This window comes from Poecilia reticulata, linkage group LG19 (assembly GCF_000633615.1).
Source record: "Poecilia reticulata strain Guanapo linkage group LG19, Guppy_female_1.0+MT, whole genome shotgun sequence".
Classification (NCBI taxonomy): Eukaryota; Metazoa; Chordata; class Actinopteri; order Cyprinodontiformes; family Poeciliidae; genus Poecilia; species Poecilia reticulata.
This window is the reverse complement of record NC_024349.1, coordinates 23,450,309-23,477,149: the sequence shown is the minus strand read 5'-3', so window position 1 is coordinate 23,477,149 and position 26,841 is coordinate 23,450,309. Positions and strand designations below refer to the sequence as shown.

Genomic DNA, 26,841 nt, shown 5'->3' with positions numbered 1-26,841 from the left:
ATATATAAGCCTATGCCTCTGGCTGACAGAGATGTCAGAATTGGACCACAAATGTCAGACTGGTCTAATATTTAGAAGTGATCAGCAGGTTAGATGGGCTGCGCTGCATGTGCCTCCATACCTCTTTGTGTTTCTCCATTGTGGCGTAAAGTTTCTGCGACAGATCGTTGGAAACGTTGGGCATCCCGGGTTTCTTCTTATTCGAGCGACTCAAGCTGCTTTTGTTCTTGCTTGTCTTTTTATTGTTCTTCTTCTTTGCGTTTTTGCTGTCGCTTTTTGCATCCTGCACAAAGGAGAAAGAAAAAGAAGAAAACCTGTTATTGTTTCATTGATGCATTCTGGAACCAGTTTATGACTCCTCTTCCCAGAAACAATCTGAATCAAAGAGCAGAGAGAGAGAAGAGACTCAGCCTTACATCAATGCTCTCATTAGAAGTACTGCTCTCCTCCTTCTTCCTCTCCTCCTCCTCCTGCTCCAGCTCCTTGATACTCTCCTCCAACACGTTGGGCCAAAAGTCGCCCTCAAAATAAGGCAGTTCCTTGGCACTGGTTAAACGATCCTCCGTCGCCTGTTTGAAAATATCCTTTGACGCAAGAAACAAAGCAAAGTTAATGTCCTGCAAAACTGATTTTTATCTGACGTTCTAAACATTTTCCGGTAAAACTTAGAGGAAAAGGAGACATAGAAACTAAAACAGGTTTCAGTGGTGTGTACCTTGTAGTCGTGTACTATCCGCTCCGCTACGGCTTTGTCGAGCATCTTCTTGTACCACTCCTGCAGTCGCTTGGGCTTTGGGATCTTCTGATCCAGAGGATGGCAGTGGAAGATGTAGTCGTCGCCCTCACTAGGTGGGCAAGCCCAGATGTGACCGGTGGTGTAACTGGCCAAAACAGAAACCCAACACTGGTCAAAACCAGTGGCTCCTTACTCAATTCAAGATTCCACACTGTGACACACTTAAAGCTTTAGATTTGAGAACATTTTAGATATTGGAGGAAAAAAAAAAGACAATAAAGATTCTGATTGGATCAAAATTTATTGATAATGATTTAGGAAATCTGGACTGGAATCATATTAGGTACATCTGGTCTTCTTTTAGGGTTTAGAGGCAAAAAGAGAGTTTAAAAAGTCAAGGCTGTTAATTTTTTTAATGAGCAGGTGTTTATCTGTGTGTTTTATACCAATAAACTCACAAATCTAAACAATCAATGAAACTGAAATGTAGAATATTTTATCTTTCAGGTTGGAAAGAAATGACAAAAAGTGATCAACTTACATTGCGTTCTTTTAACTCTGTGTACCAACAAAGTTTGTGTTCAAAGAAAAGGACAGAACAGAACTCAAATAAGTTCCATTTCGTGGCACTCACCCTAACCTCTTGACGTACTCCAAGTAGCTGATGAGGATTTCATGGTAAACTGCTGTTCTTAGGCAGCGAGGCCGAAAGAAGTGAACACTGTCCAGATAGGAGATGTAGACTCTCCTGGAAGGAAACCATGATGCCGACTTGATTCAAACTGATTCATCTGATTTTAAGTTGTCTTAAAATCACAATAGGTGGAAAAGGTGCGGCATGGTGGGTTTCTGTACCTCTGGTTGGGCTGAGGGCAGTCGGAGCCGTATTCCTGAACATGCATCCCAAAGAAGCAGACATCCACACCGTCGATGTCCTCAAAGGCAAAAAGAGCTTTGGTCCTGTAAGGGAACGACTCGGACATCTCTCCACTGTCCACAAACCTGAGAGCAGAAACATCAGGAAGTCATGACTGTGATGCATAAACCAACACCTTCTGAGGTAGAAAAGCACCGAAAGAGGAACAAAAATTGAGCAACATCCATGCTTTTTCATTTAAGGCAACACCTTTTAGCTTAGAAACACTCAAGGAATCTGAAGGTTAACCGCTGTAAAACCACCTACTTGCAGATGTTCACAAGTCTTTTAGTTGTTTTTTTTTTTTTTTTTTTTTACCTGGACTTCATTCCTGGTTTGACTTCCACCACTTTGTCAGAAACATGGACGATCCGGATAAAGACCTCTCCGGATTCAGGATGGGCCTGGCGCTTCAGGAAGTCGTTCACTCTTGACTCCAGGAAGGTTCCCAGCTTCGTCTGGGGCAACCCTGTAGGACAAACAGCAGAGAACGGTAAAGAGAAGCGTCATCACTTCTAACTACAATGACAGAAAACGACAATTCTCCTCTCATTCATCATGTGTATATAGACTGTTACCCAATATGCATCACCAGTTGGCTGGAAGGTAAGAACGCAAGAGAAAAACTGGAATCTGGAGTCAATTCATTTTTATTATTGTTGCAGCCTATAGGCAACACTCAGGGTCCCACCACATTTTTCATGTCAAAACTTCATGTTTTCCCACTCAAATTTACTGCTTTGCTCCCTTTTAGTCATAATTTAAATAAGCTTGCTATAAATTTATGAAGATATTTTTATAATGATCCAGCTTTAAACATGGAATTTGAAAATCTGGAGTGGGAAATGGAAGGGCACACAGACAAAAAGAGGGATGAATGAAGAGATGTTGAATGGACAGATGGATTGAAGGATGATTGATAACCATCATCGGGATTGAAAAAGATGACTTCAGAGCGAACAAATGGATGGATGGACAGAGGGAGCAATGGGCAAAAGGAAGAATGAATTGATGAGCTACAAGACAAAATGTTGCAAGAATAAAGGGATGGATGATGGACAGATAAATGGACAAAACGATGGATGAATGGACCTTCAGATAATTAGATATGGAATCAAGTTTGGAAATATAAATATTATTTATATTCTTTCAGCTATTCAGACTTAAGATACTTAAATTCCAGACTTGTGTAAGATGTAAAGGAACTCTGTACTTAATAATAAAGTCTAATTAATTCAGAATTAAATTAGCTTAACGCACTGTTTGCCAACTACAACTAATTGGAATATATGTATGTATGATTGAACTGAAATTATTTTTTGTCAAGTCCCACAGGACGTCATTTCTTGTGAATTGGGTGGTGTATAAGTGAACTGAACTGAGTTCACTTCTGCCTCACCATAAATTTGTACATCATCATGCATTACTCACTTTTGGCAGAATACTTGTTCTCTTTCCTCGGCTTGTTTATCTTCTTTAAACAGCCATCACAAACAAAACTATGAAGCACAAAGCAAACAAAAAAAAACAGGTAAAAATCAATAAAAGAAGCAATTTGTAAACGAATTAGCTATTCCATAAGAAAACTATGTTGCTTACCCAGCTGGCCAGATTGTTTCATTGTGCAAAACACAGATCTGATGCATCCTGCGTCCGCAGTCCATACATTCAACTAGCCTGGACAGAGAGACAGACATGTTAGGTTCAGGTTGCCAAAGCGCCGTGGCGTCTAATGGCTCTAGACTTACAGCTCAGGGTCCAGTGTGTCATTTTTCTTTTTCTCAAACTGATCCTTGTTTATGGACCTGAAATGAGAGCAGTACGACAGGTTGAAACCTCAGCTATGGAGTCGGAAACGATTGAGACGCAGCAGAGCTGCTCTGGAATGTTAGCAAGAAAAATAGAAATACTCACGTTTGCGGCTGGGTGGGGTCGTCGCCCAGGGAAACGGTCTCTCCCTGGATCTCGTTGAAGCACTTCTCGCAGTAGTGGTACCTGTCAGCAACAAGCCCAAATTTTGGTGAACTACACCATTCCCCCACAGCACAGTCAACCACAGACAGCGCATGGGAGGGGGCAGGGGGGCGGCCACCGAACAAGGCGGGGAGGAGGACAGCAGGACGGCGGGGGAGTCGTCGTCAACATAGCCAGGCATGATTTCAACGGGGAGGAGAGACGGGTAAGGGAAGGGATTGGGGGAGGACAAGCCAGTGTTGATGTCACAGTGAGTGGGAGAGAGGACAGGAGAACGAGACGGAACAGGACGAGACGAACACCAAGGACAGCAGAGAGGTGAGGCAAAGCACAGATTAGCAATTTGGACATGTGAGGATGAGCAACAGGCAGCATCCCAGCTAACGAAGCAGGAACAGAGTTAACAGCCGCTGTACGAGGGGAGGGGACATGTAGATTACACAGAACAGCAAAGCCCAAGAGACGGCTCAGCTCTTCATTCAAGCAGCTCATTTTAAAGTCGGTCCTGTTACAGTGAACTGGTTTACTTTGGTTAGCAAAGGTCAGAGGTGAAGGATGAAAATGAAGATAGATGCCAAGATGTTCAAATAATAGCTTTAAACTGCATAATTTCCTCTCTCGACTGGCAACGAACACTTCAAAACTAAAAAATCCAATGTTTTAGTGTTCACTGAAAGTACCAATGAATTGCTACCAGATTGTGTTAACAACACTCTTCAGTGGGGATGTCGTTACTGAACGGGGGCTCAAAGTTGGCTAGTTTCTGTTGGAATGATGTTAGAAGAAATAGAGATGTTATTTAAACTGAAGAGTTTGTTTTGCGACATGCTTTTGCCACAAAAGGGAGCAGGACTTTCAGCTGGTAACAGGAAGGCTGAACAGAATACAGCAAAATTTCGTTTTATTTTCTTTAACCTACAAATTCTGCCAATACTGTCAAATCTACAAAATTTAATACTTTTTTTTTTTATTTCAAAGTAAGAGGAAAGATTTACATTCGAAAACAAACTCAGATCACTGTTGTAGGGATGCTAGCCAAGCTAGCTGCATTAAACTGCGTACTGCAGACATTGTATAACGTTTAAATAGCAGAAGAAAAATGACACATTTTTTCCACTTTGCTGCTTCAAATAGTAGCTGTGTTTTGGCCTGTTGCAATAAGAAAAAAATCAATGAATTGCTCAATCATTTCCATTTGCATAATTTATCATTTTCCTCTCTTTCTACCAAAAATCGGATGATAAGTCTTCAGTCTGTTGCTTTGGTCTCAACTAGCCCTTTTTTTTTTTGAAGGACTATTTTGTTTACAGACACTTGATAATTCATTTTATTTATTGTTTGTGTTGTTTTGTTTATTTATTTTGTGTATTTAAAATGTTTTCCAGCTCTAGTGTCAAGTGTTCATTAAAATTTACAGTTTATTGATCTTTGACAGTGTGTTCTTGCATTATTGTGCCATTACCATTACATTACTTGAAAATGGTCTCAAAACAATATTATTGTTAATCCCACAATTCCTAGGACAATTTATTGTCCAGAAAAAAATCATCATGACAGGTATAATTATTAATTAATGATTATTCTTTGAGTTTTCAGAAAATCATAAAGAATGTGATCATAGGACTGACTGTTAAAATGCCAGTGAGTCAGGAATCACAGGGAGTTAAATAGAAATGGAGAACATGAAGTGAAATGTTTAGGGAAACCATAAATCAGATCAACATACACATATAACACTCACGTAAACACATAATAGTATTTAATTACTACGAGTAATTTTACCAGTCAAAACACCTAGTTGAAACCTGACCCTGTGTTATTCGGTCATCATCTCGTCTACATACCTGTTTTGGTAGCTGAAGTAAACGGCATCTCTGGGAATGGTGCACAGCTGCTTCCCGTAGCAGCACAGTGTCTGCGGAGAAAACTCCAGCTGACGGACACAAGACAAGAGGACAGGGGACACGTCAATCTGATGGCTCTCTACAACTTGAAGGTTAAAGAATAACATCATCAGGGATCAAGAAGATACCTTCAACTAAAAATGCTGTAATTTTAAAAATCGTTTAGCGAATGCACCCAGTAATAATAAGTAAGATAGGACGAAGACTAATCCAAACATCAATTTTCCACCTCTGAATAGTCTGCTATTAGAGGTAAAACGTCTAATATTAAGTCGTTAAACGTAGACCACTCGTCCAGGCTTTCCTTATACACACAGTAGGTTTGGGTATTTGTCTGTAAAAACAAAAATAGACCCTGCAATAAAAAGTGAAACATGATATTGCAGTAGTACGGCCCTGACTAAAATTAGTTATGAACCAACGTCACAGGCGAAGCAGACTTCATTTTTGCATTTGAGAGCCGGATCAGGCTTCATTAGTGGAGGAAACGACTTGTCCACACAGACTCACAGAAAACAAAAGCTTCTAAAACAATTGAAAGAATATAAAGAAAAAATGGATGAATAGTTAAATTAAAAAGTGTCAAGAACTGGTGTAGACTGAATTGCTTTTGTATATGCAAGAACTGGTCGGTGTCACTGAGGTTTGACTGGGTATTTCATTTTATTCTGTTTATTTTCTGCATTTTTTTTATTGGTTGTTTGTCCAAACTTTCTCTCCTTTCGCTTTTGTGTGACCAAAAAGTCTAAACCTTTTGTCACTTGGGACAAAATCATGAAGTCAAACATTTCTGAGCCAAATAATAACTTTTTTTTTTTAAAGAACTAAAAATCACAAAACCAACATAGTATATATATATATATATATATATATATATATATGTCTTTTTACTTTACTGGCTCAACAACAAACTGAGCACACAACAATTTTAAAGAAACAAGTAAAGAAGTCTGTTGTCGTTTGTCTTGTTTTGTTTAAATCACTGTAGACCCAAACCTTAAAAAGGATTTTGCAGATTACTGAAAGAAAAGCTTCCAGTTTGAAAATTCTTTTGTGCTTGGACAAAACATAAAAGAATAAATTCAGCTTATTCTCTGCAATAAAAGCAGAATTTGGGTCCCATTTTTTTATTTGCAATATCAATCCAGGTATAACCAATTAATAAAGAGAAGGTTTTTGTTCTCTAAAACCTTTTTCTAAGTAAAAGTCAGTTGATAAGTCTGGCCTTATTAACTATGGAATCAAAGAGAAAGCAAAAAGTGTGTTTGATAAAAGACAAATACTTTGCAATATTTCCTGCTGAAAGAAGAAGTGTGTGCCTACACACCTTCCTGCCGCAGCAGTAGCCCAGGCCCTGCATGACGGGGTCGATCTCCTGCTCGAACACCTCGGCCAGCTTGGAGCAGTACTTGTAGACGCGGGACGTTTTGCGATTGTACAGCCAGGCGTTGTTGAACATCAGCCAGATGTCGTCCACGTACTGCCACGGGTCCTGGTACTGACCTGCAGCGACACAAACGCCACAAAGCTGGTCAGTTAGTGAGTGATAACTGAAAGATCGAGTGTTTTAAATGACTCTCTGGCAAGTAGAAGAACTTTACATTAAAATATAAAGGGAGAGAATCACTTGTTGGTTTGAAGTTTTGCTGTTACTTGTTAGGACATACTGAGCTCCGTTTACTGACCACATTTGACAAACTTTATTTAGGGGTACCAGAGCACAGGGGAGTGAAAGTTGTTGAATATTTTAAAAACAGAATCGGATTTTCCATCTTACTTCACAGGTCTAAGTTGCCTTGCATCAGTTTATCACTTCAAATCCAAGTAATATGGAGAGAAATATAATTTCCGCAGTGCAGACAGAATTTAATAGACAAAATGGAATCCACAATATTCATATTCAGTGGTGGCAAACATGAAAGCTAAGCCAAAACGCTGGCAGTCATCACTTCACTGGAGATGGAAGAAATAAAAATTAACAAAAGGTCCTGTTCTTTAGGGAAGTGTGCATGAGCTTTTACTATTTAGTTTTTTTTAGTATTCTGATTTTAAAGCATTTAAAGCATTTTAATAAGGGATATTCTCTTTTACTTTAAGAACAAGATTCTTAGCTTTGCTCATAATGATCAAAATAGAAAAAAATGAAGGGGAAACTTTTTAACAGCTTGTAAAACCACAGCAGTTTGTTTCATTTATGATACAGAATAGCAGGAAATGTTGACCTCTGCCCATCGATATGTTCCATCTTTTTTTCTATTCATACTGTAATCAAATACTCTTTAGGCTAGTGAATATGGCTAAATTGGAAAAAAAATGGAATTCTGAAAAATTTAAGTGGAAAAAGTGGAATTTGGGAAGAAAAAAATGGAATTTGGAAAATAAATATGGTGAAGTTTGTGGTTAAAGGTGTAGAAATCCTCTGATACAATATGTATGATAAGGTGTGTATTCCAGCAGACAGATACTTACCTGTGTCTAACTTTCTCTTGATAGTCGATAGGTCCATCGGGTTCTTCACTATGTCAAAGTAGTCCTGTCCAAATGTTTCAGAGGATGTCATTAGACACATGCTGACACAGTCCAGACAGAAGCTTTGTTTCCATTACAAACATTTGCAAAACTTTGTCGATATTCCACTAATTTCAAAAATACACAATTTTGCAACCGCCGTGTTTCCTTTAAATAAGAAACACAATTAAAATCACATGTGAATAAATTTGTTCATGTGATAAGTCATTAAGAAACATGATCCTCCAACTACTTATTGTCGTTTTGCCTTCTTCATCAGCAGTGAAATCTGGTTTTTGACTTGTGATGCAAAAAAAGTGTTTCTATTGTAGCTTTGTAAAGACACTTATTTTGATACGGCCAAAAAAAAAAACTCACCTCATGGTAACAAAAAAACTTTTGACTCTTCGAAACTGCTGTGTTTCTATTAAGCAAATTAATTCCAATTAGTGCAGCTGTGTGGTTACTGGGGGAAAAAGATGTGCAATACTGCATATTTAGATATCAATCCAATACCAAGTAAATACAGGGCCAGTATCGCTGATACCAATACTTTTTATTAGAGATGTGCCGATCAGGTTTTTTCCTGCCGACACCGATCACCGATGAGGGCTGATCACCGATACCGATCACATAATTGCTTTTTTTAAATCATAAACACTACCGGTTACATTATGGAAAAAGGAACCATGAATTCACCTTAATTTAGACAAAAACTTGTTTTTAATAACTTTTTCCAAGAAGAAAACTAAACAAAACAGGCATTGTGCAAATTGTCCTGCTATTGATAATACTATCTTTAACAGACTGATAACATATGAAGGCTCTGAAGAGGCTAAATAATGGAAAGAGCCAAAATAAAACCTCTCAACATTGCCAAAAAATTCAAGTATAAAACTTAACATTCAAAGACAAATACAGGTTCCATTACAATAAACAATCCAGAGTTACTGAATGAAAACTTCCTGATAGCATGGCGGCTAGCTGATTACTGCTAGTTCTGAGTGGCTGTTTCTGACTGAGCGGAGTAATTATGCAGAACAGGGAGGAGATCAATTATTTTTTCAGAGATTATCTGTCTCATGTAAGGACAGCGAAAGTTTTAAGCAGAGGTTCGGTGTGAGAGTCACTACCAGGTGGAGCAGAAGCGGATCCGACTGTGAAATATTACTACCTGTAGCACGTAGCAGCGGTTCAACAGCGAGAGCAGAACCAGCGTCTTACATCGCAGCTTAAATAATTTAATAATTATATAATTTTAAATAATTAAATAATTTTGCGGGTTATTTGTTTAGCTTTCTGACCGTCATGCTAATCCGGGTGAGTGTTTATAGCTGTGCGCTGCTTTACCTGCTATCTGATCCTCCATATGTCTTTTTTTACTGCAGTGAGCCTCGACGTAGCCAAACTCCGTCAAGTATGGCATTGTTTTTATGTCGAATTAGCTTCGTTGTGTTGATGCATTTTGACCTGCTTCAATTTTCCGCCGCAACACGCAAACTTCCCCATTCACTCAGTGCGTTATAGTTCCACATCGCTTAGGATTTGTTGCTGCGCGTTTGCGCAGTGTGAAGGAAAGAGGAGACCAGCTGCACAGGCAGGCTGCGAAATGAGAAGCAGGTGATCGGTATCGGTAACCAGAGACCGTGATCGGCGATCACCGATCACGATCATGCACTTTTTCACGGAAATCGGCCGATTATGATCGGTGGCCGATCGATCGGCACATCTCTACTTTTTATGCAAGTTTGATTTTGATATATAATCAAACTACTGCCGTTTTTGTTGTTTCTTTTTTCTTTGAATTATTTTGTTCAAACATGGGCCAGAATTTGGACAAAGTCTATATATGTATCTACAAGATAACTGAATCACTTATTAACATGATTTTTTAGCATTTTTCCTAAACAAAGTGGAAAAATTATCATGTGAGAAAAAGTCAAAACAAAATTAATTCTGAGGTAGAGTTGAATACAAAACCCAAATAAAATTTCAAGGTGGAACTTTATCTTAGCATGCTAGTGCTAATACTGATACCAACTTGGTATTGATGTTATTGATATTTTGGATGGATCTGCCCACCTCTAGAGGAAACGCAGCTATAGTAGGAACATGAAACTGGTAGTTATGGTAGTTGTGAGAGAGAGAACGGGTTGAGGACATCGTTCTGACTCAGAATACGTACAGGTATGCAGAGCAGCTTTGGGTCCACAGGCATTCTGAACGGGAGGGATTCTGGGTCTTGTCGGTAGAGCGACTCCAGTGTGGGCATGAGGGCCTGACGAAGCTCCTCCGGCTTGAAGACTGAAATTATGGAGAGGGAAAATAGTGACATTTAACTCAACTAGTCTGTGACGTAGTATTTTCAGCTCTGTAAAACAACGAATCCAGGTTTTGCGAATACTTACTCTTCTTCTTCACAGGAGCCTGTGGAGCAGCTGCCTCTGAACTCTCCTCCTCTTTCACCTCCTTCTTCACCTCTGGCTTCTTCTCTTCGGTCTTCATGGCCACTGACAGCATGGATGTGTCCATGGGGACTCCTTTCCCTCTGTCTCCGGAACACTCCTCCTTCTTAGGTTCTAGTTTGACAGGTTTTTCCTCCGCTTTGTGGTTGCTCAGCTTCCCCCCTTTGGAGCAACTGCCCGTGTCACTCTCCTCCTCCTCCTCATCCTCGTGCTTCACCTCCGCCTTGGGCTCCATCTTGGTGGCGGAGGCGTCCAGCGGCGGCTGCTGGGACGCAGCATCCTGACTACCGACGGAGGCCGGTGTCATGGCCTGGCTGTCTGCTGGGAACGAGCCCTTCTGGGACAGCTGCAGGGACCATTACAGACAAACTCAAGTTAATTGGATTAAATTAACAGAAAATATTTACAAAAAGTGGACTATTTTTTCCCAAGACTGTACTACAGAAACCAGATTTTTTTTCAAATTTGTGGGGGGAAAAATCCAGATTTTCCAAAAATTTAATCTACAAAAGCCAAAAAAACTCAATGAAATCGATTAATGACCCAGCCCTGCTTTATGATTGGACTGAATAGATTTATACTTGAAATAAAAAGAGAAATGTCTTGCAAATAAAACTTAAACTAATAAGATCAAATTATTTCCTTTAGAACAGGAGGAGCTGCAGCACTAACTAACCGGAGTGCGGGGCAGTTGAGCGGCGTGCGGCGTGGAGCTGGGGGCTAGTCCGGGATGAGATGGAGTGGTTGAACCTGAGGGCCCCATGTGTTGCTGCTGGAGGGGCTTGTTGGAGCCAGGGCCCTGGCTGAGCTGATTCTGCTGAAGGACCAGTGGGGGCCCCGCCAGCTGAGGAGCGTTGGGGGTGTGTGGCTGCGGCGTCTGGGAGCCCGCTAGTCTGGGGGGCGTCTGGTGGGGCGTGGGGGAGCGACTGTGTGCCGGGGAGGGAGAGCTGCCACGCATGGGTCCCAGGTGGGGGATGGAGTTGGCTTGCTGGTTGGAGTTAGATGAGGTGACGGATGGAGCGGGGGTGCCAAGAGATGCATTGGGACCGCCGCCTCCCGCACTCTGGGGACCCATGGGCCCCACAGAGGGGACCCCACTAGGACCGCCCACTGAACCGGGCTGTGCCAGAGGACTGGCCACGGAGAGAGATGGAGGAGTTCCCATCTGGGCCTACAGGCAGAAGGAGGAGGACAGGGTTCACCAACTCAAATTTAAAACTTAAGATTTTTTTAAGACCACGATGAATGAAATTTAAATTTAAAGCTGTAATGTACAAAAGAAAATAAAATTTTATACTATGGTGTCAATGAAGCATCATATGAGCTGGCAACAGAAATGAGCCAAAGCAAAGACAAACGTGCCGATAATCTGCACCCATTATGGACACAAAAAAAGCTAACTAGTGGTAGCCTCAGTCGGCTCAAGTAACAGAACAGAATGAACATGTCTGAATGCGACTCAAAAATTTGCCTGACAGAAAAGTCTTGCAAAAAAAATAAAAAATACATATAGTATATGTCTTTTTTTTTTTTTGCCAAAAGTTTTTTTTCCCCAAAACATCTTTGGGAAAGAGAGAGGTGATAATTTTTTATTTAATGAAGAGATTACTGAAAATGTTTGTCATATCCTCAGAGAAAAGCTAAGGTCTGGTTCAAGCGTCTAATTTTAAAAACCTAAGAGACCACGAATATGATACAAAAAATCTTAGCTATTGCAGGTTTGCTTGTAGTGTTTGGTGCTGAGCCATAAGACAGGAGTGAAACTGATTTCACTCACCACCATTCAGATTTCAGACAGAGAATGTCACAAAACCTCTCAATAATGTCAAGACCAAATATGAGTTCAGAGTAAACAAACATGGCCGACAGGAAAGAATTAAAGGAATGCGAGTCTTCCTACCTGTGCCATCCCACCCTGGGCTCCAGGCTGGGCCAGTCCAGGCTGAGGTGCTCCAACTCCAGGTCCTGACCCAGGAAACTGTCCATGGGACAGATACTGGGTCGGCATTGTGTTGACATTGGGCTGTCCCACTCTGGGCCCAACCATCCCAAGCTAAGCGAATAAATGTGTAAACAAAATTTTTTTAAATTCTCTTTGATTAAAAAGTCATCTCTATGGAAGCAGATTTGTCAAAGAAACAATAAATGGCTCTATTAGCTGTAGCTTAAAACAAAACAGAGCAAAGCGCTGACCTGGTTGCCAGATGCTCCCAAAGTAAGAGGCGGTGTTGACCTCTGACCCATAGCTGGCATCCCCATCTGATTGAACTGGTTCATACCTGACAAAAACACCCACATAATGTTAGGAACATAAATTGTTTCATGAAAAATTTGAATTTTTTTGTGCAAATAAATCATATCTGAGCAGATAAAACAATCTTTGGAGGAAGTTCTCTACCTGGGTTTTGCATCCTGTTGATCTGAGTGGGTCCAGGAGGCCGCACCATGGATGGATCAGAGAGAGGGCCGTCTGCAGAAAGGAGACAGACAGCGACACCCATAAGTGCACAATGGGAGAAAGTAGAACTGCAGAGCTGATTTACTGAGGCGCAGGTTGAAGAAGTTAGAAAAAGGAAAACAGATGTGATGACAAGTTATTTACACTGCAAACCCAAGATTTCTATGCAACGCATCGGAGTAAAAACACAAATAAAAAGTTAGGCACTGGCATGATTTAGATGTCCACTTACTCTGAGGCAGTCCGGTTGGTGACTGACCCATGCCGGACCCTGCTGTGCCCTGTTTCTGCAGCCGAGTCCGTCTTTTCTCCTCCAGCTCCTTCTGGATCTTATAGATCTTTTCTGCCAGCAGGTGATAGTACTCAGCCTGGACAAAAAAAAGATGAAAAAATCTTAACGGCAGAACCACCAATGAAGAAGACTGAAGACGTTACTACACTCTGCATATTCCATTTATATATATTTTTTGGGTAATTAGTAAGGTTGAGTAGAGAGCAGCTTACTCTGCTGTTGGCCGACTCGTACATGTCTCCCTCTACCTTCCGGGCGTAGGCCACCAGGTTCTCCATCCGACGGTCCTTCAGCGCAGCGGGATCCGGAGTCGGAAAGATGGCCTGGACACTGTGAGTGAACAAGCAGACGGGAAGAGGCTAAGGGACGAGGGAACAGCAGAGTCTGTGACTGACTGTGGATAGTTGTCATGTGGAAGGAAATTGAGTTTAGATTACAGCACAATCATGTGTTTAAATGTCCTAGTCAAAGTCCAAACTTGAATCCAGATTAGAAACTGTGGAAAGGTTTTTAAAAGAAAGTTACACAGACACTAAAAAGAGCAAAAACTAAATAAATGAAATAAAACTATAGCGTCCAGAGCTGCTGGAGACACAAAGGCGCTTCCACAAAGTGTTGACTCAGGGAGTTGAATGCAAATAAACGCCACACTTATCAGATTTTTCTTACCAAACAACTCAGAAAATCAGGCGTCAATTAAAATCCACTACACAGTGATGTGTCACTTTAATTTGGAGTATGTACATAAAATCCTAATAAAATAAGTTGATGTTTGAGATTTTCTACATTTTGTCACGATAAAAGCACAAAGGTTTTTCGAAGTGGTGACACAAGTCGAAGTGTGTTGTGTTTTGCTGGCGACGCTTACAGCTTGTGCACCAGGTGGTTCCGGAGGTCCTGTGTAATGTCTTCATGCCAGCCTTTCTTTATCCCTGTGGCGGAGGGAGGGGCTGCTGTGGGCATGGATCCGACTCCTACAGCATCATTCATCAAACTGGAAATAATAAATAAAAAAAATAGAGTATCATTAAACTGATTTCTTGATATTTTAAGTCAAACTGCTCATCCTACATCGTGGTGCCTTCTCTTACCTTTGGTTATTCACATTAAGATGCATCATGGTGTCCTGTAGTAAACTGGCTTGTTGACTCTGAGGGGGGCCGCCCACGCCGCCGTTGACCCCGATCGGATTCACACCTACACAGATAAGAGATCGGCTTTATACAACTCTACAACTCTGATGACGTTGCTTCTTTCCTAACAGAACGCTCTCTTATTAGGTAACTTTTGTCTGCAGTTTTACAATAAATAATTCAGTTTCATTTAAATTATCTGGAAGATTTTGGCAATAAGGCATTAACCAGGTCGGGGTGGGCAATACGAAGTTTAAGTTTTATCACAATATTTTGCCGTACTATTGCGATAACGATAAAAGTAATAAGTATTTATTTCCTCATTTTAAGGTAACTGTAGAATTGTGACATTAAGTGTGTTTTCATTGTACATATAATTGCACAATTTGACATTTCAAAAATAAATTTGCTTAATAGAAATGTTGAAAATATTTCTGTTTTTGGCTGTATGAAAATTGGTTTATTTTGCCAAACTACGACAGAAACACTTTCTTCGCGAGTCACATGACCAACAACCAGATGTTGGTGCAAACCATGAAGACGACGACAGGAAGTATTTTGAGGATGATGATGCGGCATGTTTTTTAGTGACATAAAAACTGTGACATGTATCACACATTATTTTCAAATTTACTGATATTTATTGACGTTTTCATTTCAGTGGAGAAAATAGTAAAACTGACAAGAAGGACAGTTTTTGGGGGGGGTTAAACATCATTAATTGGAATTTATTATAATCATAAATATAAATTCTTCTGATAAATTTATTACGATAAAATATGAACAATGCGATAATTGCCCAGCCCTGTAACCAGGTAAAGAACAGATTATTCTGGAATTACTTGGATGTTAGCTTAGCTTGTTTTATTTAACTTACTCATTGGGTTCAGAGGCCTCATGCCGGCCTGACCTTGGCTGGCCATGTTGGGTGGACCGGTCTGACCCTGGATCTGGTTTCCCTGGTAGGTGAGCCCCAGGGCGGCGTAGGCTCTCTCTATTGAACTGGGATCAATCTGGCTGGGTGGGTTGATGTTGGGAGTACTGGGCTGACCAGGGACCGAACCCAGCGAGCTTCCCAGTCCTGAACCTGCTGCACTCAGCAGAGCTGTGAGGACAGCAAGAATAATATTGGATCAGTGATCAGTGATCATTTATCTGCTCTGCTCGAAAGCATCAAAAGCAGTGATTTCAACAAATACTTAAAACGTCTATGCAAAAGCTTCTAAAAAAGCAGAGTTTACAAATAAGGTGAAAATGAGGTTGTTGGTTCTAATCCATTAACAAGCAAAGCTGGACACGCTTAGCATTAAAATGTCTACAAACTACTGGAATAGTCAAAACTAATAAAATTATAGAAAGAAATCAGTTGTACAGTATTTGGGAATAAAATAAGAAACAGAGTAGATGTGTCGTTTTGGTCAGATACAGACACTCACACTGCGGGTTCCTCTTGTCCCCGGCGTTCTTCAGTGGCAGACAAACAGGACAATCGTGGCGCGTGCAGTTCTTCCAGTGGGAGATGATCTGTCTGGAGGACGCACAGTGAGCCACTGCAAAGGGAACGGAGGGATGGGGGGGAGACAGAGCAACGAAATGTGAAAATGAAATATGAGCACATAAAGGACGGTATAAAATTATCTGTGCACTGATTTCAGTTTTCTGACCGATCATCAATCTTTAACAAAACTTGAGCTGCCCACAGTCTGATTTTGACCAATGCTGATACTTTGTCTAAAACTGTCTAAGTTGACAAAAGGAGGCTGATTTCAGTAAACCATTAAGGTGAAGACGTAACCTCTCTGTCTGTCGGTCCTCTCCCACAGCAGACCAAAAGGGAGCAGTGGCTGATTCTCAGACCTTTGCAGACGTAGATAAGATCAGAAACTCATGTAAATATCAGCCGATCGCCCAATATTAAGAAAATCGGAACCGATTTATTAGTACCCAGTATCTTAGCACTGTCAATCATGCTCATGTAGACACTACTCACACCATCCCACCTTTCTCTCTGCTACGCTAAAGCTGAATTCCAACAGCAGAGTCTGCCATGAATGTTAAGGCTAGTTAGCATTTCCTGGAATGGCAAGTTGTTTCTCTGCCATTAGCACATTTAGTAGTGCATATACGAGATGATTGACAGCTCTAAGCCCCTCCTCCTGGCTCTGACAGCAATAGTAGTTCAGGGTCAGGATATAATGTCACTTTAACAAAATATGTAAAAAATGTATTTATTTTTTCTTACAAAAGTCACATAATGCAGCTATAAGGTCTGAACTTCAGCAGAGTCAAACATACTTCCAGAGAAGCGCAATCATCATATTAAATCTGTCTGACATAAGGTAACATGTTTACAACGCAGTGACTCACCTTGACAGGACTTGCCGGCCTGGCAGTGGGTCATGTGGTTCAGGACGTTCTTCATGGTGCGACAGTGGGGCAGGTTGCACTGCCGGACCTCTCCGTTGGCCTGCTCCCGCCGCTGGCACTTGTGCGCATGAAGCAGGAGGACCAGCTGCTGCTGGATCAGCTTGCGCTTCTCGGGGTCCGCTGTGGGTGGCGCTCCGGCCGCAGCCGACGCCGCGGAGGACTGCGCGTTGTATCCTGCTAGGCCCGCCTGCGCGCTGGGGACCATCCCTGGTGCTCCTCCCACCGGTGCGCCCGTTGGACCGCCCACAGCCGTCTGCGACTGCTCAGTGGCCCGAAAAAGGAAAGCAGCAGAAGAGGGAGGGGAAAACAATTGTGGGTCATAAAAAGTATTCTGAAGAAGCGGTAAAAACAATTACTGTGTTCGGCTCGTCATAATTAAATCTGAGTGCATCCCTTACCATGGCACCCATTGCTTGCATTGGCTGGGTCTTCTTGTCCACATTGAACTGGCCCAGGTTGTTGGCCATGGGCCCTTTGTTCTGGAGCTGAGGGCCCAGCCCTGCAGCTCCCAGGCCCTGACCTCCTTGATATGGAGCTCCAAACGAGCCGCCTGGGTTTCCCATCATGCCCGGCTGCAACACAACGCATCAAAAGAAAAAGTGTGAAATTATCTGTCTGTGAACTAGAGCTTTTTTTTATCAATATAAATAATTATTGACTTCAACAAGAACTTATGCCATGCTGAAAAGTTACTTGTAAGTCTTATTTCAAGTTTACCAAGATATGTGAACAAGAAACTAGATCAAACGTATTTGGTAAGATGTGGGATTTTTGACATTGTCATCATCACTAAAATTGCAGACTTACATCTTTAGCTACAGAAGAATCTTTTTATAATACTTTGCAATTAAGTTATCAGAAATAATCCAAACAGCTTCCATTTCATGCTTTATTTTCTTTCTAATCTTTCCTTTAAAGTTCAGTAAAGCGTGTTGTGTGTAATTACTGCTTTATAAATGAATAAACCTGCTTATCTCTACTCAACCATGTAACCTCCATGCGATGCAATAGACTTAAATGTCTTCCAGCTGTAATGAGCCCAGTTGGGGATAAAGGAAAATGACTCCTTGGGATAAATCTCCAAACACGCTTAAGATGCCGAATACAATTTGTGTGAGGCATGGGAAGTATGAATTTGAAGTTTTAATCACAATAGTTTGGTGAATGTATTGCAAAGACAGTCTTTTTTTAGCCAAATGTTTCACTGCTTTCAGACTAGTTGCTTAGAAACACCAGTTACAGAAACATAGGTGGGACCAAATCATTGTAGTGCAAGTCCTAAACTTTTCATTTAAGATTTTTAACAAGTTATTTGACCAATTAAGTAATTTAATCAAAGAAACAATAACTGAGTCTTTTTGCAATTAATTGAAAAGGGGTTATTTTGTTTGCTAGAACAACTAGCAAAAAGAAATTAACTTCAGAGTCATTTGAAATTGTTGTTGCTTTTTACTGCACATATTAACCAAAATAATAAAAACATCCAATAAATTTAGAAAGTTATGAATTAATTGATCAATGATGACAATGTTTAAGAAAATTTGATTTCTACAAAAAATTATAACCATGTTAACCAACTACAACGGTAGTAGCATTTGAGTAACATCGGATTATTAAAATAACTCAAATTATGTATAACAACCGTATGAACAGGAAATATGTGATAAAGTTTATTTAATTAGACATGGTATGTAATTGTTAACGAATCTAATTGATTCTGATAAATCAATTCTGGTAAATCAATAAGTCATTCAATGTGTGACTTGAGTCCAACTCCAAGTCACATGACTTGAAGCCTCTGTTGACACGGCTACAGCTAATCCAGTTAACACGTATTATTGCCCTCAACCAACAATGAATAAAACACTTAGAACAATAAAAGTAACAATCAAATAATCAACCATTGAGGTTTAAAAACATTTACAATTTATTATTATTAATACAGGAAACCAAATTGTGATACTTTTTGTTCATGGTATATGTGAAGATATGGCCCACCAGTGTCCGTGCTGATTTTTTTATTTTTTTCAAAACTATTTTACTATGAAGTTAAAATGATTAGAAACCTGAAAATAAAGACTGGATTCAGAAAAACAAAGTAACAAACATGCCGAGTCCGACAGCAACCGTCATTTGTGCTTTTAAAGTTTTTAATTATTGTTTTTTTAATGCTTGTTTTTTCATTTAGCACCCTTTCTTTAATAAAATAATCTCGATCTGGAAGGTTTTGCATAATCATTCCTAAAAATTGTTTTTAAAATAAAGTTTAAAACTTGGTTAATGTGTTTTTAGAATGGTGGCAATTCTTTGCTTTGATGCATTTACTTATGACCGCTAATCACCAATCAGAGCTGATCAATGGATAAATACTAACTGGTGCATTACAATACACTTATTATTATTGGTATTTTATGAACTTTTACTGCAGCTCTTCTTACATATTTTCTTGTAGCACAGCTTACTACGCAGTCGCTCTACTTGATGTTTTAGATCTGTCTTTTACTAATGTACATCAGAGGATTCACTTTCAGACCCATGTGGCATTCATGCAAAGAAATTAAATGATAAAAAGGCTTCCTTGTTGTAGCCTCACCTGATTGGATAGCATATTAAATATTGTAAGACTAATGTTTTGCTAATATTAAGACATTTTCTATCTGTAGACTGATTATCCCCCCCCCCAGCTTCCCCAACATGACAGCATGTCTGTTGGTAAGAAATGTGATTTTTGTTGAGGTATGACAAAACATACAGTATATAAACTAACCCTTTAAATAAGTTCATGTTTCGTGCTGATCAACTATAAAATTGCCAACACCGTTAGCTAATCATTTAATTAGAACTGAAAAAGTAACTTTATTTTTCCCTTTAACCAAACACAGTAATGTGTTGGTTTCCAGATGTAACATCTTCAGGTGGATCTGACTGAACTCCATCAGCTCTCCGTGTGAACAGGCTCAGGGCCCCTACCTTGTTCATGGCTCCATGCTGTTGGCCCCTCATGGCTCCCGGCCCCGCGGCTCCCTGCTGCTGCAGCGTATCGGCCAACATGTTGCTGCTGCTGGCCATCCCCTGGTTCCCGAAGCCCATCCTAGGGGAGCCGTTCATCACCTGGCTTCCCATCATGCCTGGCTGCTGCTGCTGGCCGTTATTGGCTTTCTGCTGCACTCCCATCATGCCCCTGTTACCCATCATCCCCGGCTGCTGCATCATGTTGGCCTGCTGCTGGGAGAGATGCTGCTGCTGCCCCCCCATCATCTGCTGAGGCCCCTGACCTGAGGATACCTTCATGTTGGCTAGGTGCTGCCCCATCACCGCGGGGCCTCCGGGGCCGCCCATGGCTCCCGGATGTCCTTGTTGACTGGAGGTGGTTGTACGCAAAAGCTCTGACAGTTGCTTGTGCTTGGCCACTGCGTCTTGGCCCCCGCCAACCCCGCCAGGTTCCCCCCCGGGACCGGGGCCGAAGCCCAGCCCCATTCCCCCTGCTGTTCCACCTGTGGGGCCTCGTCCCAAGCTGCTGTTCAGCTGGTTCAGATCCCCATCGTTGACCAGAACCGGTTCACTGGGAATGATCAGCTCATCCGGGAGGTCGTGCTCCAAGTCCAACAGCGTCCCGAAATCTGAAAATGGGAAGAACAAAAATTTAAAATAAAAAAAATCAAAGATTAGAAGAGGTGACAGGGTTTCCCCCAGTGTATTATAAGCCTGGCGGGCCACCAGGCTTTACTTGTGGCCCCACCAGGCTAAGCATTACTTAAGTCGTTTTAAAATGTTTGCATTTTCTAAGGTTTTATAACACATAATTATCAAGAGATTTTTTTATTTTTTTTTCAAATTTTCTGTCAACTTTAAACCATTTTTAACTCAAAAACACAACGGGCTGCTGGATGAATGACTGCCCTACCACTCATCAACACAGTCATGCTAAAATATAATAAATAGTCCGATTTTCAGAAGGATTAAGTGAAAAATGCAGTAAACCATTAAGACAATATTAATAAATCATACTCATTCAGGAATAAACACAAACGCAACAACTACAGATGTACTGATTAGGCCTGTCACAATAAGCAAAAAATGTATGAATCACACAATAAATTAAGATAAGCTTAATAAAGCTTATCGTTTTTCTATCTTTCCACCAGAAACTGGATGACAAGAGTCTTCAGTCTGGTGCTTTGGTGTCAATCATCCCTTTTTAGAGGAACTATTTACAGAAACTATAATTCATTTTATTTGTTGTGTCTAATGTTATTTATTTTGGATATTTAAAATGTCTTCCAGTTTCCAGTGTTAAATGTATGTTAGAATTTAAAGTTTATTCTTATTTCAGAATGTGTTTTTATGCATAATAAAATAATAATAAATATTACATTGGTATCAATAATAAATATATTAATACCAATGTAATAATATATTACTTAAAAATGATCTCAAACAATATTATAGTTTAGCACAATTACTAGACAATTTATCGGATAGCAGGTTTAGCACCGAACAAACATTTTGACAGATATTGATATAAATATCACTGTTATCAATATTTACAAATGTTATATACATTTCTTTGCCCTTTCAACACTGTAAAAAAAATAGAAACACCGCTGAAGTTGTTTCTGTGCTTCAGTTAAACATCCTTCATTACTATCAGATGCCCAACGGACAGTATGTACAAACCCACTTTTTCTCAAAACAAAACAAGAATCATAGGAAATGAAAATGCAATTTTATTATCATTACTGTACAGATTTCAAATGAGTTCTCACAGGGAGTGAAAACATATGAAAACTGATGGGAGTCTTAGCAAATCCAGCTCTTTGCCGTTTCTTAACACCCGTCAAGTTTCTAGAAGCTAAGAATGACATGCAACACCAATTTCTACACAAAACTCAATTTTGTAATAATTTTAAGAAGGTAAACTAAAACCACATGTCGTCACCTTTGTCAAATAATGTCCGAAGTCATTTTGACAAAAGTTTTTTTTTTTTTTTTTTTTTTGTCTAAACATCTTTTGGAAAGAAAGATTGTGGTGATTTTTAACAAGCCTTTTGTCACGTTTCTTTATTTTTATTTTAACAAAAACAAAATCACTTTTGTCAAAAAAACAACTGATGACGATAAACTTGTGTTTTATTTAAAGGATTTTCTGAATTTTGTTCATGATTTCCGCAGATGTAAAAGGCCATGTAACCATGACAGCACACACCTCACCGTCCAAGAAAGAAATCAAAAACCAAAGTGAAATTTAGATGTAAAAAATGTGTTTTTTTGCAATTTACATGTTGCACATTTTAGCTCTAGACTGCACACATGTAGTTATTGCAAAAGTTCAATCTACATATTTTGTTACTTTAGAATCACAAATAGCAACACACAATTGTAAGAGAAATAAAATAATAGCTTTGTGACATAAAAATAAAAATCAGAAAAGTGTGGCATGCATTTGCAGTCATCTGCAGTTGGTTGCTGTTGCAGATGCTAATGTTTTGGGGTTCGGCTCCACCACTTTTTCACATCAGACAGAAACTTTTCACCATTCTTCTTTGCAAAATAGACTCAAGCTGAGTCAGAAAGGACTGAGACCATCTCTTCAAGCATTCCTTCCAAGTCTTGCCACAAATTCTCAGTTGTCTTTGACTGGGCCATTCTAATACAATAATACATTTTAATCCAAATCATTTCGTCACAACTCTGTCTGTAAGATTAGAGTCAGTGTGATAATAGACAGGTAAAAAAAAAAAATTCCACCCCAGAACAGTTCTCAGAGCAGTGTCTGAGCAGCACTTTTTCCAAGTATATTCTCAACTGATTTTAGGTCTGAACTTCGACTGGGACATTTAAACGCAAAGTTATGTTATGACCTAAATCATTACATCGTAGCTCTGGTTGTATCCTAACTGTACTGACCGAACAAATTAAAGTTGTTTTTGCATGTTTGACAAAGCTTGTGAAGATGCTGGTGTGTCCAAGTGTGATGTAATGAAGCAGAGTTATCAAATAAATGTGTAATTAAGTACATTTGGGTCTGTGTTTTAAGAAGAAATAAAAAAAAAATCAATTCAGCACTGTTTTTCTTAATCAAATTGGTATCGGCCAATACTAAACCTCAGATATCAATATTGGTATCGGAAGTAAAAAAAAAAAAAAAAGTAGATCAGTGCATCCTTAGTTTTCTCCCAGGATTGTCCTGAATTTAGCTAACCCTATTTTGTGTAAAGGAAACCAGCTGCACTGGATTTTATATTGGGATATTCGAGTAAAGATGGCCACACTCTTCAGCTTAATATATTAAATAAAATATAAGTGATGCTCTGTTTGCTTTGCATTTCACCGCTATGCGCTACTTTGTTGTTGGCCTTTCCCATAAAAACCGTACGGCTTGATTTGTGTAGATTGATTTGTGCAAGCCACTGTACTGCATGTCACTGTCACATAGAGCAGGAACAATACACTGCATCCTTGCAACCTTAAGATTTTCTTGAAGACTGCAGTTCCTTCACAAAATACCATAGAGAGCTGCGTGACATGTGTGAAGCATTCTGGATGGATTACCTGTCAACCTGAAGACAAGTTGGTGATAATCGTGCCTGATCTTGTTAGAAAGGGCTAAAGTTAAAAAAAAAATAATCACGAGCTGTTTATTGTTAACAACTATCCTTGAATTGGAGCAATGTTTGAAGCATGGCGATCTAGATTTCTCCTAGGCCATTATTCCAGTTGTTGCCACAAACCATCAACCAATTAGTAATAATAAAAAAAGCAGGATAAAAATTACAATTTTAGCTCAACAACAACTGTAGCCCAAATTTACATCTCATACATACACCGAGAAGTCCCATTTTAAACACTCTTTCACATTCTAACATTTTCAACGACATATCATCATAGGTGAGGCAGATAGCAGAGCCTTTAATAATGCCTTGTATAATATATCAGTCTATCCAGACAAGTCCCTATGTGACACAATGATAAAGCTCCCAAAACTTTAGCATAAGTTCCCCTGGGACAGAGCTTTTAATCAACCAAAGCGAAGTAGCCATTAGGCACGACATCGTCAGCTGTGGAGCCGTATAGAGCTTGGAGTTAGCCCCATGGCTAACGCAGCTTCCTCCGGCTAAAATGGCTGTTAGCACGGGAGCTAGCAGGGGAGCCCTTCCTCACGTCCGACACACACTCTCTCATAGCAAGCTAACGTTAGCGAGCCGCGACAAAAACAGCCAAATAATGCCGCCGCGCCGTCCTCTTTCAGTCCCAAACGCCGCCGAAAAACATTTATGTAAACCAATATCATGGCAGCGGTAGATAGGCTAAATCAAAACTTACCATTTCCATCGCTGGCGGAGGCGGAAAGTGCCGGAGAGGAGAGTTTAGGCCTCTTGGCTGAAGGCGGGCCAGAGTCCAGAACGTTCTCGGCCATATTTTTTCGAAATAAAAATATATAAAGTATCCACAATTGCAGACGTTTTCACGCCTTTAGAAACCCATTCCTTCTCGTTGCCAATATTGCGACTTTTCCCCCTCCGTTTGGGGTACTAAGAGGGGGAAAGTCCCGTGTACAAATTACTCCGCTTTCCCTGGGTTCGCCTCTCGATTTCAGCCTCGGCGCATATCAACCCCCCTCCCCTCCCTCGTCGGATTTTTTGTTCTTTATAAATTTCTGCCAGCGGAGGAGGAGGGGGTCCGTGAAAGTAAAGAGGGGGACACACGCATCTGCTTCCCTCTAGTAAACTTAAAGCGGCTCTTCTGGTGTAAATAAACCGTCCCCGGGTGTCGCCTCCATGGTTGCATCCGTCATTTCAGCCTCCTTTCCTGCGGAGTCAGGATGAAGATAATGTCGGGCAGAAAGGCTCGCTTGGCTGCGAAGTGACGGTGGTGGTGGTGCTGCTGGTGGCAGCGGGTGAGGATGATGGGATGCAAATCAAATGTATAAAGCTGACAAATGTGCAGCAGTAATGGACAAAAGTATTTTCAATAATATTTTCGCCATAGCTATTACAGGTAAATAAAAAAAGTATTGACGCAGAAACAAACTTGCATATCCTCCTTTTTAAGTAACCATATGCAAAGAGATTTGAGTTATTCCACTCAACAGTTATCTTTGACAAAAACTGACTGTGGTGTGTGTTTTTTTTTTTGTTTTTTGTTTTTTGGGGGTTTTTTTGGCTGAGATTTTAGTAGAATCAAGCAAACTTTGTGCCCACAACACCTGAGATGATGTTCCAACTCTACAAATCTGTTATCCACAGTTCCTTTACAAAGTATTCACACCCACTGAATTAAGTCATATAATTGTTCCAACCAATTTGAATGCTTTAAGGAGGAATTTTATAACAATACAGTAACACAAATTAGCCCATAATTATACTGGGAAGAAAAGGCATACGTTTTTTTTTTCACAATAAACCCCCACCCCCTCCTCCCGAAAACCATTGTCTGCTGCTCATCTGATTTCAGGTTTTTAATACAAATTTGCATTTGTATTTACCCCTGGTTAATTCATTCGACAACCACCTTTTACCACAATTACTGTTGAAACTTGTTTGGGATGCACACTAAGACTAAACTTTGACTGGGCCATTATTTAAAAAATAATATACTTGGATTTAAACTATTCATCTGTCGTAGAAAAGTGAACATACAGCAAAATCTTAAGTTGTTTGAGACATCTTAATGTTTTTTTTTCTGTTGTCTGAAATTTGACTCCATATATCTTCTCAGTTATGTTGATCTGTCACATCATCATGGGATTATAACATAACAAAATGTAAAGGAATTCTACGAGTGTTCATATTTTTGTAAAATTTATTTTAAATAATTTATTTTAAAGATGTATCTTAAAACCTTTCATGCATGTCCTCAGTAATATTTTTTCTTATTTTATAGGTGCCATAACTTCCAAAATAAAATTGAACCACCCCATAAGTAATGTCAAGAATTGTCTATGCATTTAAAAAAAACAACTCTGAAAGTTGAAATTTCAAAATTTAATTCAAGCAGAAGTTATTATTCCACATATATACTAATTACACTTGATCTCATAGCCTTTATTCCCCCACTCAGTTATATTTTACAACAGGGCTGTGTTTACAGTATAATGATTCATATCATCAAATAAAACAAAGATGTTATGAGAATACTGTCTCACATTTCACCAAAACAGAATGTGTGTATTATGCTTAATGATGATAATAAAATTAAACTTTTGCAGTGTTTGCAAGGTAATGTAAAAAAAAAAAACATATTTAAGAGCACTTATTAAAAGTGAGATTACATCAAATTGCCACACTTTTCATATTTTTGCCTGTGTAATCAAATTTGATCAATGCTATCCATTCAAAATAACCAGAGTCTGAGAAACAGCGAGTACGTTTCATCCACTAAACAGGTTTTTCTTTCATGTGTGGGAATGTTTTTTTAGAATCTTATATTTACATACACACCTCAGTCATCTTACTTCCTATGGGAATATCAGCAACCACACAGGTGATGGCACTGTAACTTGATGTGATATGGACAAGAGAGCTGCTAAATAAGAACCAGAATAACGTTTTCACCTTGAACATCATTGTTTGTTCACAATGTCAGACAGGTCTATGAGGCTCATAGTTTCAAACTTCAAATTTTAAATATTTTATTAACCCCAAAGGGGAATTAAGTGATTTTGTAACTCACATTAGTCAGGTTTCCTCAAAGAGTCATTGGATGTGGTGATGGCTGTGGAAGGATCTCCTAAAGCAGTCAGTGTCTCAGCAACAATGAAGCAGCCTCTGACCGAAGACACTCCGTTGTCATGTAATCTCATAAAGAGGACACTCAGGGTTGTCCCTAATATTCTTTATTTTATTAATAATCCTTTTCTGCATCTCTCCAGAAGGTTGACAGTTGTCCCCAGAACAGAACCATCCGTCTTTGTCAGCTTGTTGAGCCTTTTTAAGTCCCTGATGCTGCTACCCCAACGGATGATGAGAAATGGATTTGTGGCAGCAAGATGCAGCAACACGCAAAGTGTCCTCACAAAGTACAGTCTT

The 26,841-nt window shown here is 39.8% G+C and overlaps 2 protein-coding genes across 6 annotated transcripts in view; one reads left to right on the top strand and one right to left on the bottom strand.

Annotated features, from left to right (window-relative positions):
- The window catches only part of cbx7b (chromobox homolog 7b), a 23,949-nt gene extending 22,304 nt beyond the window's left edge, over positions 1 to 1,645 (top strand). The window contains exon 7 of the mRNA XM_017310806.1: positions 1,559 to 1,645. Within this exon, the coding sequence (XP_017166295.1) occupies positions 1,559 to 1,606 (48 nt within the window). The 3' untranslated portion in view covers positions 1,607 to 1,645. The remainder of the gene's footprint in view (positions 1 to 1,558) is intronic.
- Positions 1 to 24,672, bottom strand: part of ep300a (E1A binding protein p300 a) — a 35,394-nt gene extending 10,722 nt beyond the window's left edge. Inside the window, exons 1-29 of one of the 5 annotated variants that reach the window (XM_008437887.2) lie at positions 24,137 to 24,672; positions 19,784 to 20,433; positions 17,212 to 17,385; positions 16,754 to 17,075; positions 15,817 to 15,936; positions 15,264 to 15,491; positions 14,345 to 14,450; positions 14,122 to 14,247; positions 13,466 to 13,583; positions 13,194 to 13,329; positions 12,902 to 12,973; positions 12,697 to 12,782; positions 12,404 to 12,556; positions 11,180 to 11,674; positions 10,447 to 10,849; positions 10,224 to 10,342; positions 8,000 to 8,063; positions 6,858 to 7,033; positions 5,471 to 5,559; positions 3,567 to 3,677; positions 3,401 to 3,457; positions 3,252 to 3,329; positions 3,084 to 3,151; positions 1,971 to 2,121; positions 1,592 to 1,738; positions 1,371 to 1,484; positions 716 to 881; positions 417 to 584; positions 122 to 283 (exon numbers count right to left, since the gene is read on the bottom strand). In XM_008437887.2, the coding sequence (XP_008436109.1) occupies positions 122 to 283; positions 417 to 584; positions 716 to 881; positions 1,371 to 1,484; positions 1,592 to 1,738; positions 1,971 to 2,121; positions 3,084 to 3,151; positions 3,252 to 3,329; positions 3,401 to 3,457; positions 3,567 to 3,677; positions 5,471 to 5,559; positions 6,858 to 7,033; positions 8,000 to 8,063; positions 10,224 to 10,342; positions 10,447 to 10,849; positions 11,180 to 11,674; positions 12,404 to 12,556; positions 12,697 to 12,782; positions 12,902 to 12,973; positions 13,194 to 13,329; positions 13,466 to 13,583; positions 14,122 to 14,247; positions 14,345 to 14,450; positions 15,264 to 15,491; positions 15,817 to 15,936; positions 16,754 to 17,075; positions 17,212 to 17,385; positions 19,784 to 20,433; positions 24,137 to 24,230 (4,953 nt within the window). In that variant the 5' untranslated portion in view covers positions 24,231 to 24,672. The remainder of the gene's footprint in view (positions 1 to 121; positions 284 to 416; positions 585 to 715; positions 882 to 1,370; positions 1,485 to 1,591; positions 1,739 to 1,970; positions 2,122 to 3,083; positions 3,152 to 3,251; positions 3,330 to 3,400; positions 3,458 to 3,566; positions 3,678 to 5,470; positions 5,560 to 6,857; positions 7,034 to 7,999; positions 8,064 to 10,223; positions 10,343 to 10,446; positions 10,850 to 11,179; positions 11,675 to 12,403; positions 12,557 to 12,696; positions 12,783 to 12,901; positions 12,974 to 13,193; positions 13,330 to 13,465; positions 13,584 to 14,121; positions 14,248 to 14,344; positions 14,451 to 15,263; positions 15,492 to 15,816; positions 15,937 to 16,753; positions 17,076 to 17,211; positions 17,386 to 19,783; positions 20,434 to 24,136) is intronic. The other 4 variants (XM_008437890.2, XM_008437889.2, XM_008437891.2 and 1 more) reach the window with 4 other exon arrangements.
- Positions 24,673 to 26,841: the final 2,169 nt, after the last annotated feature.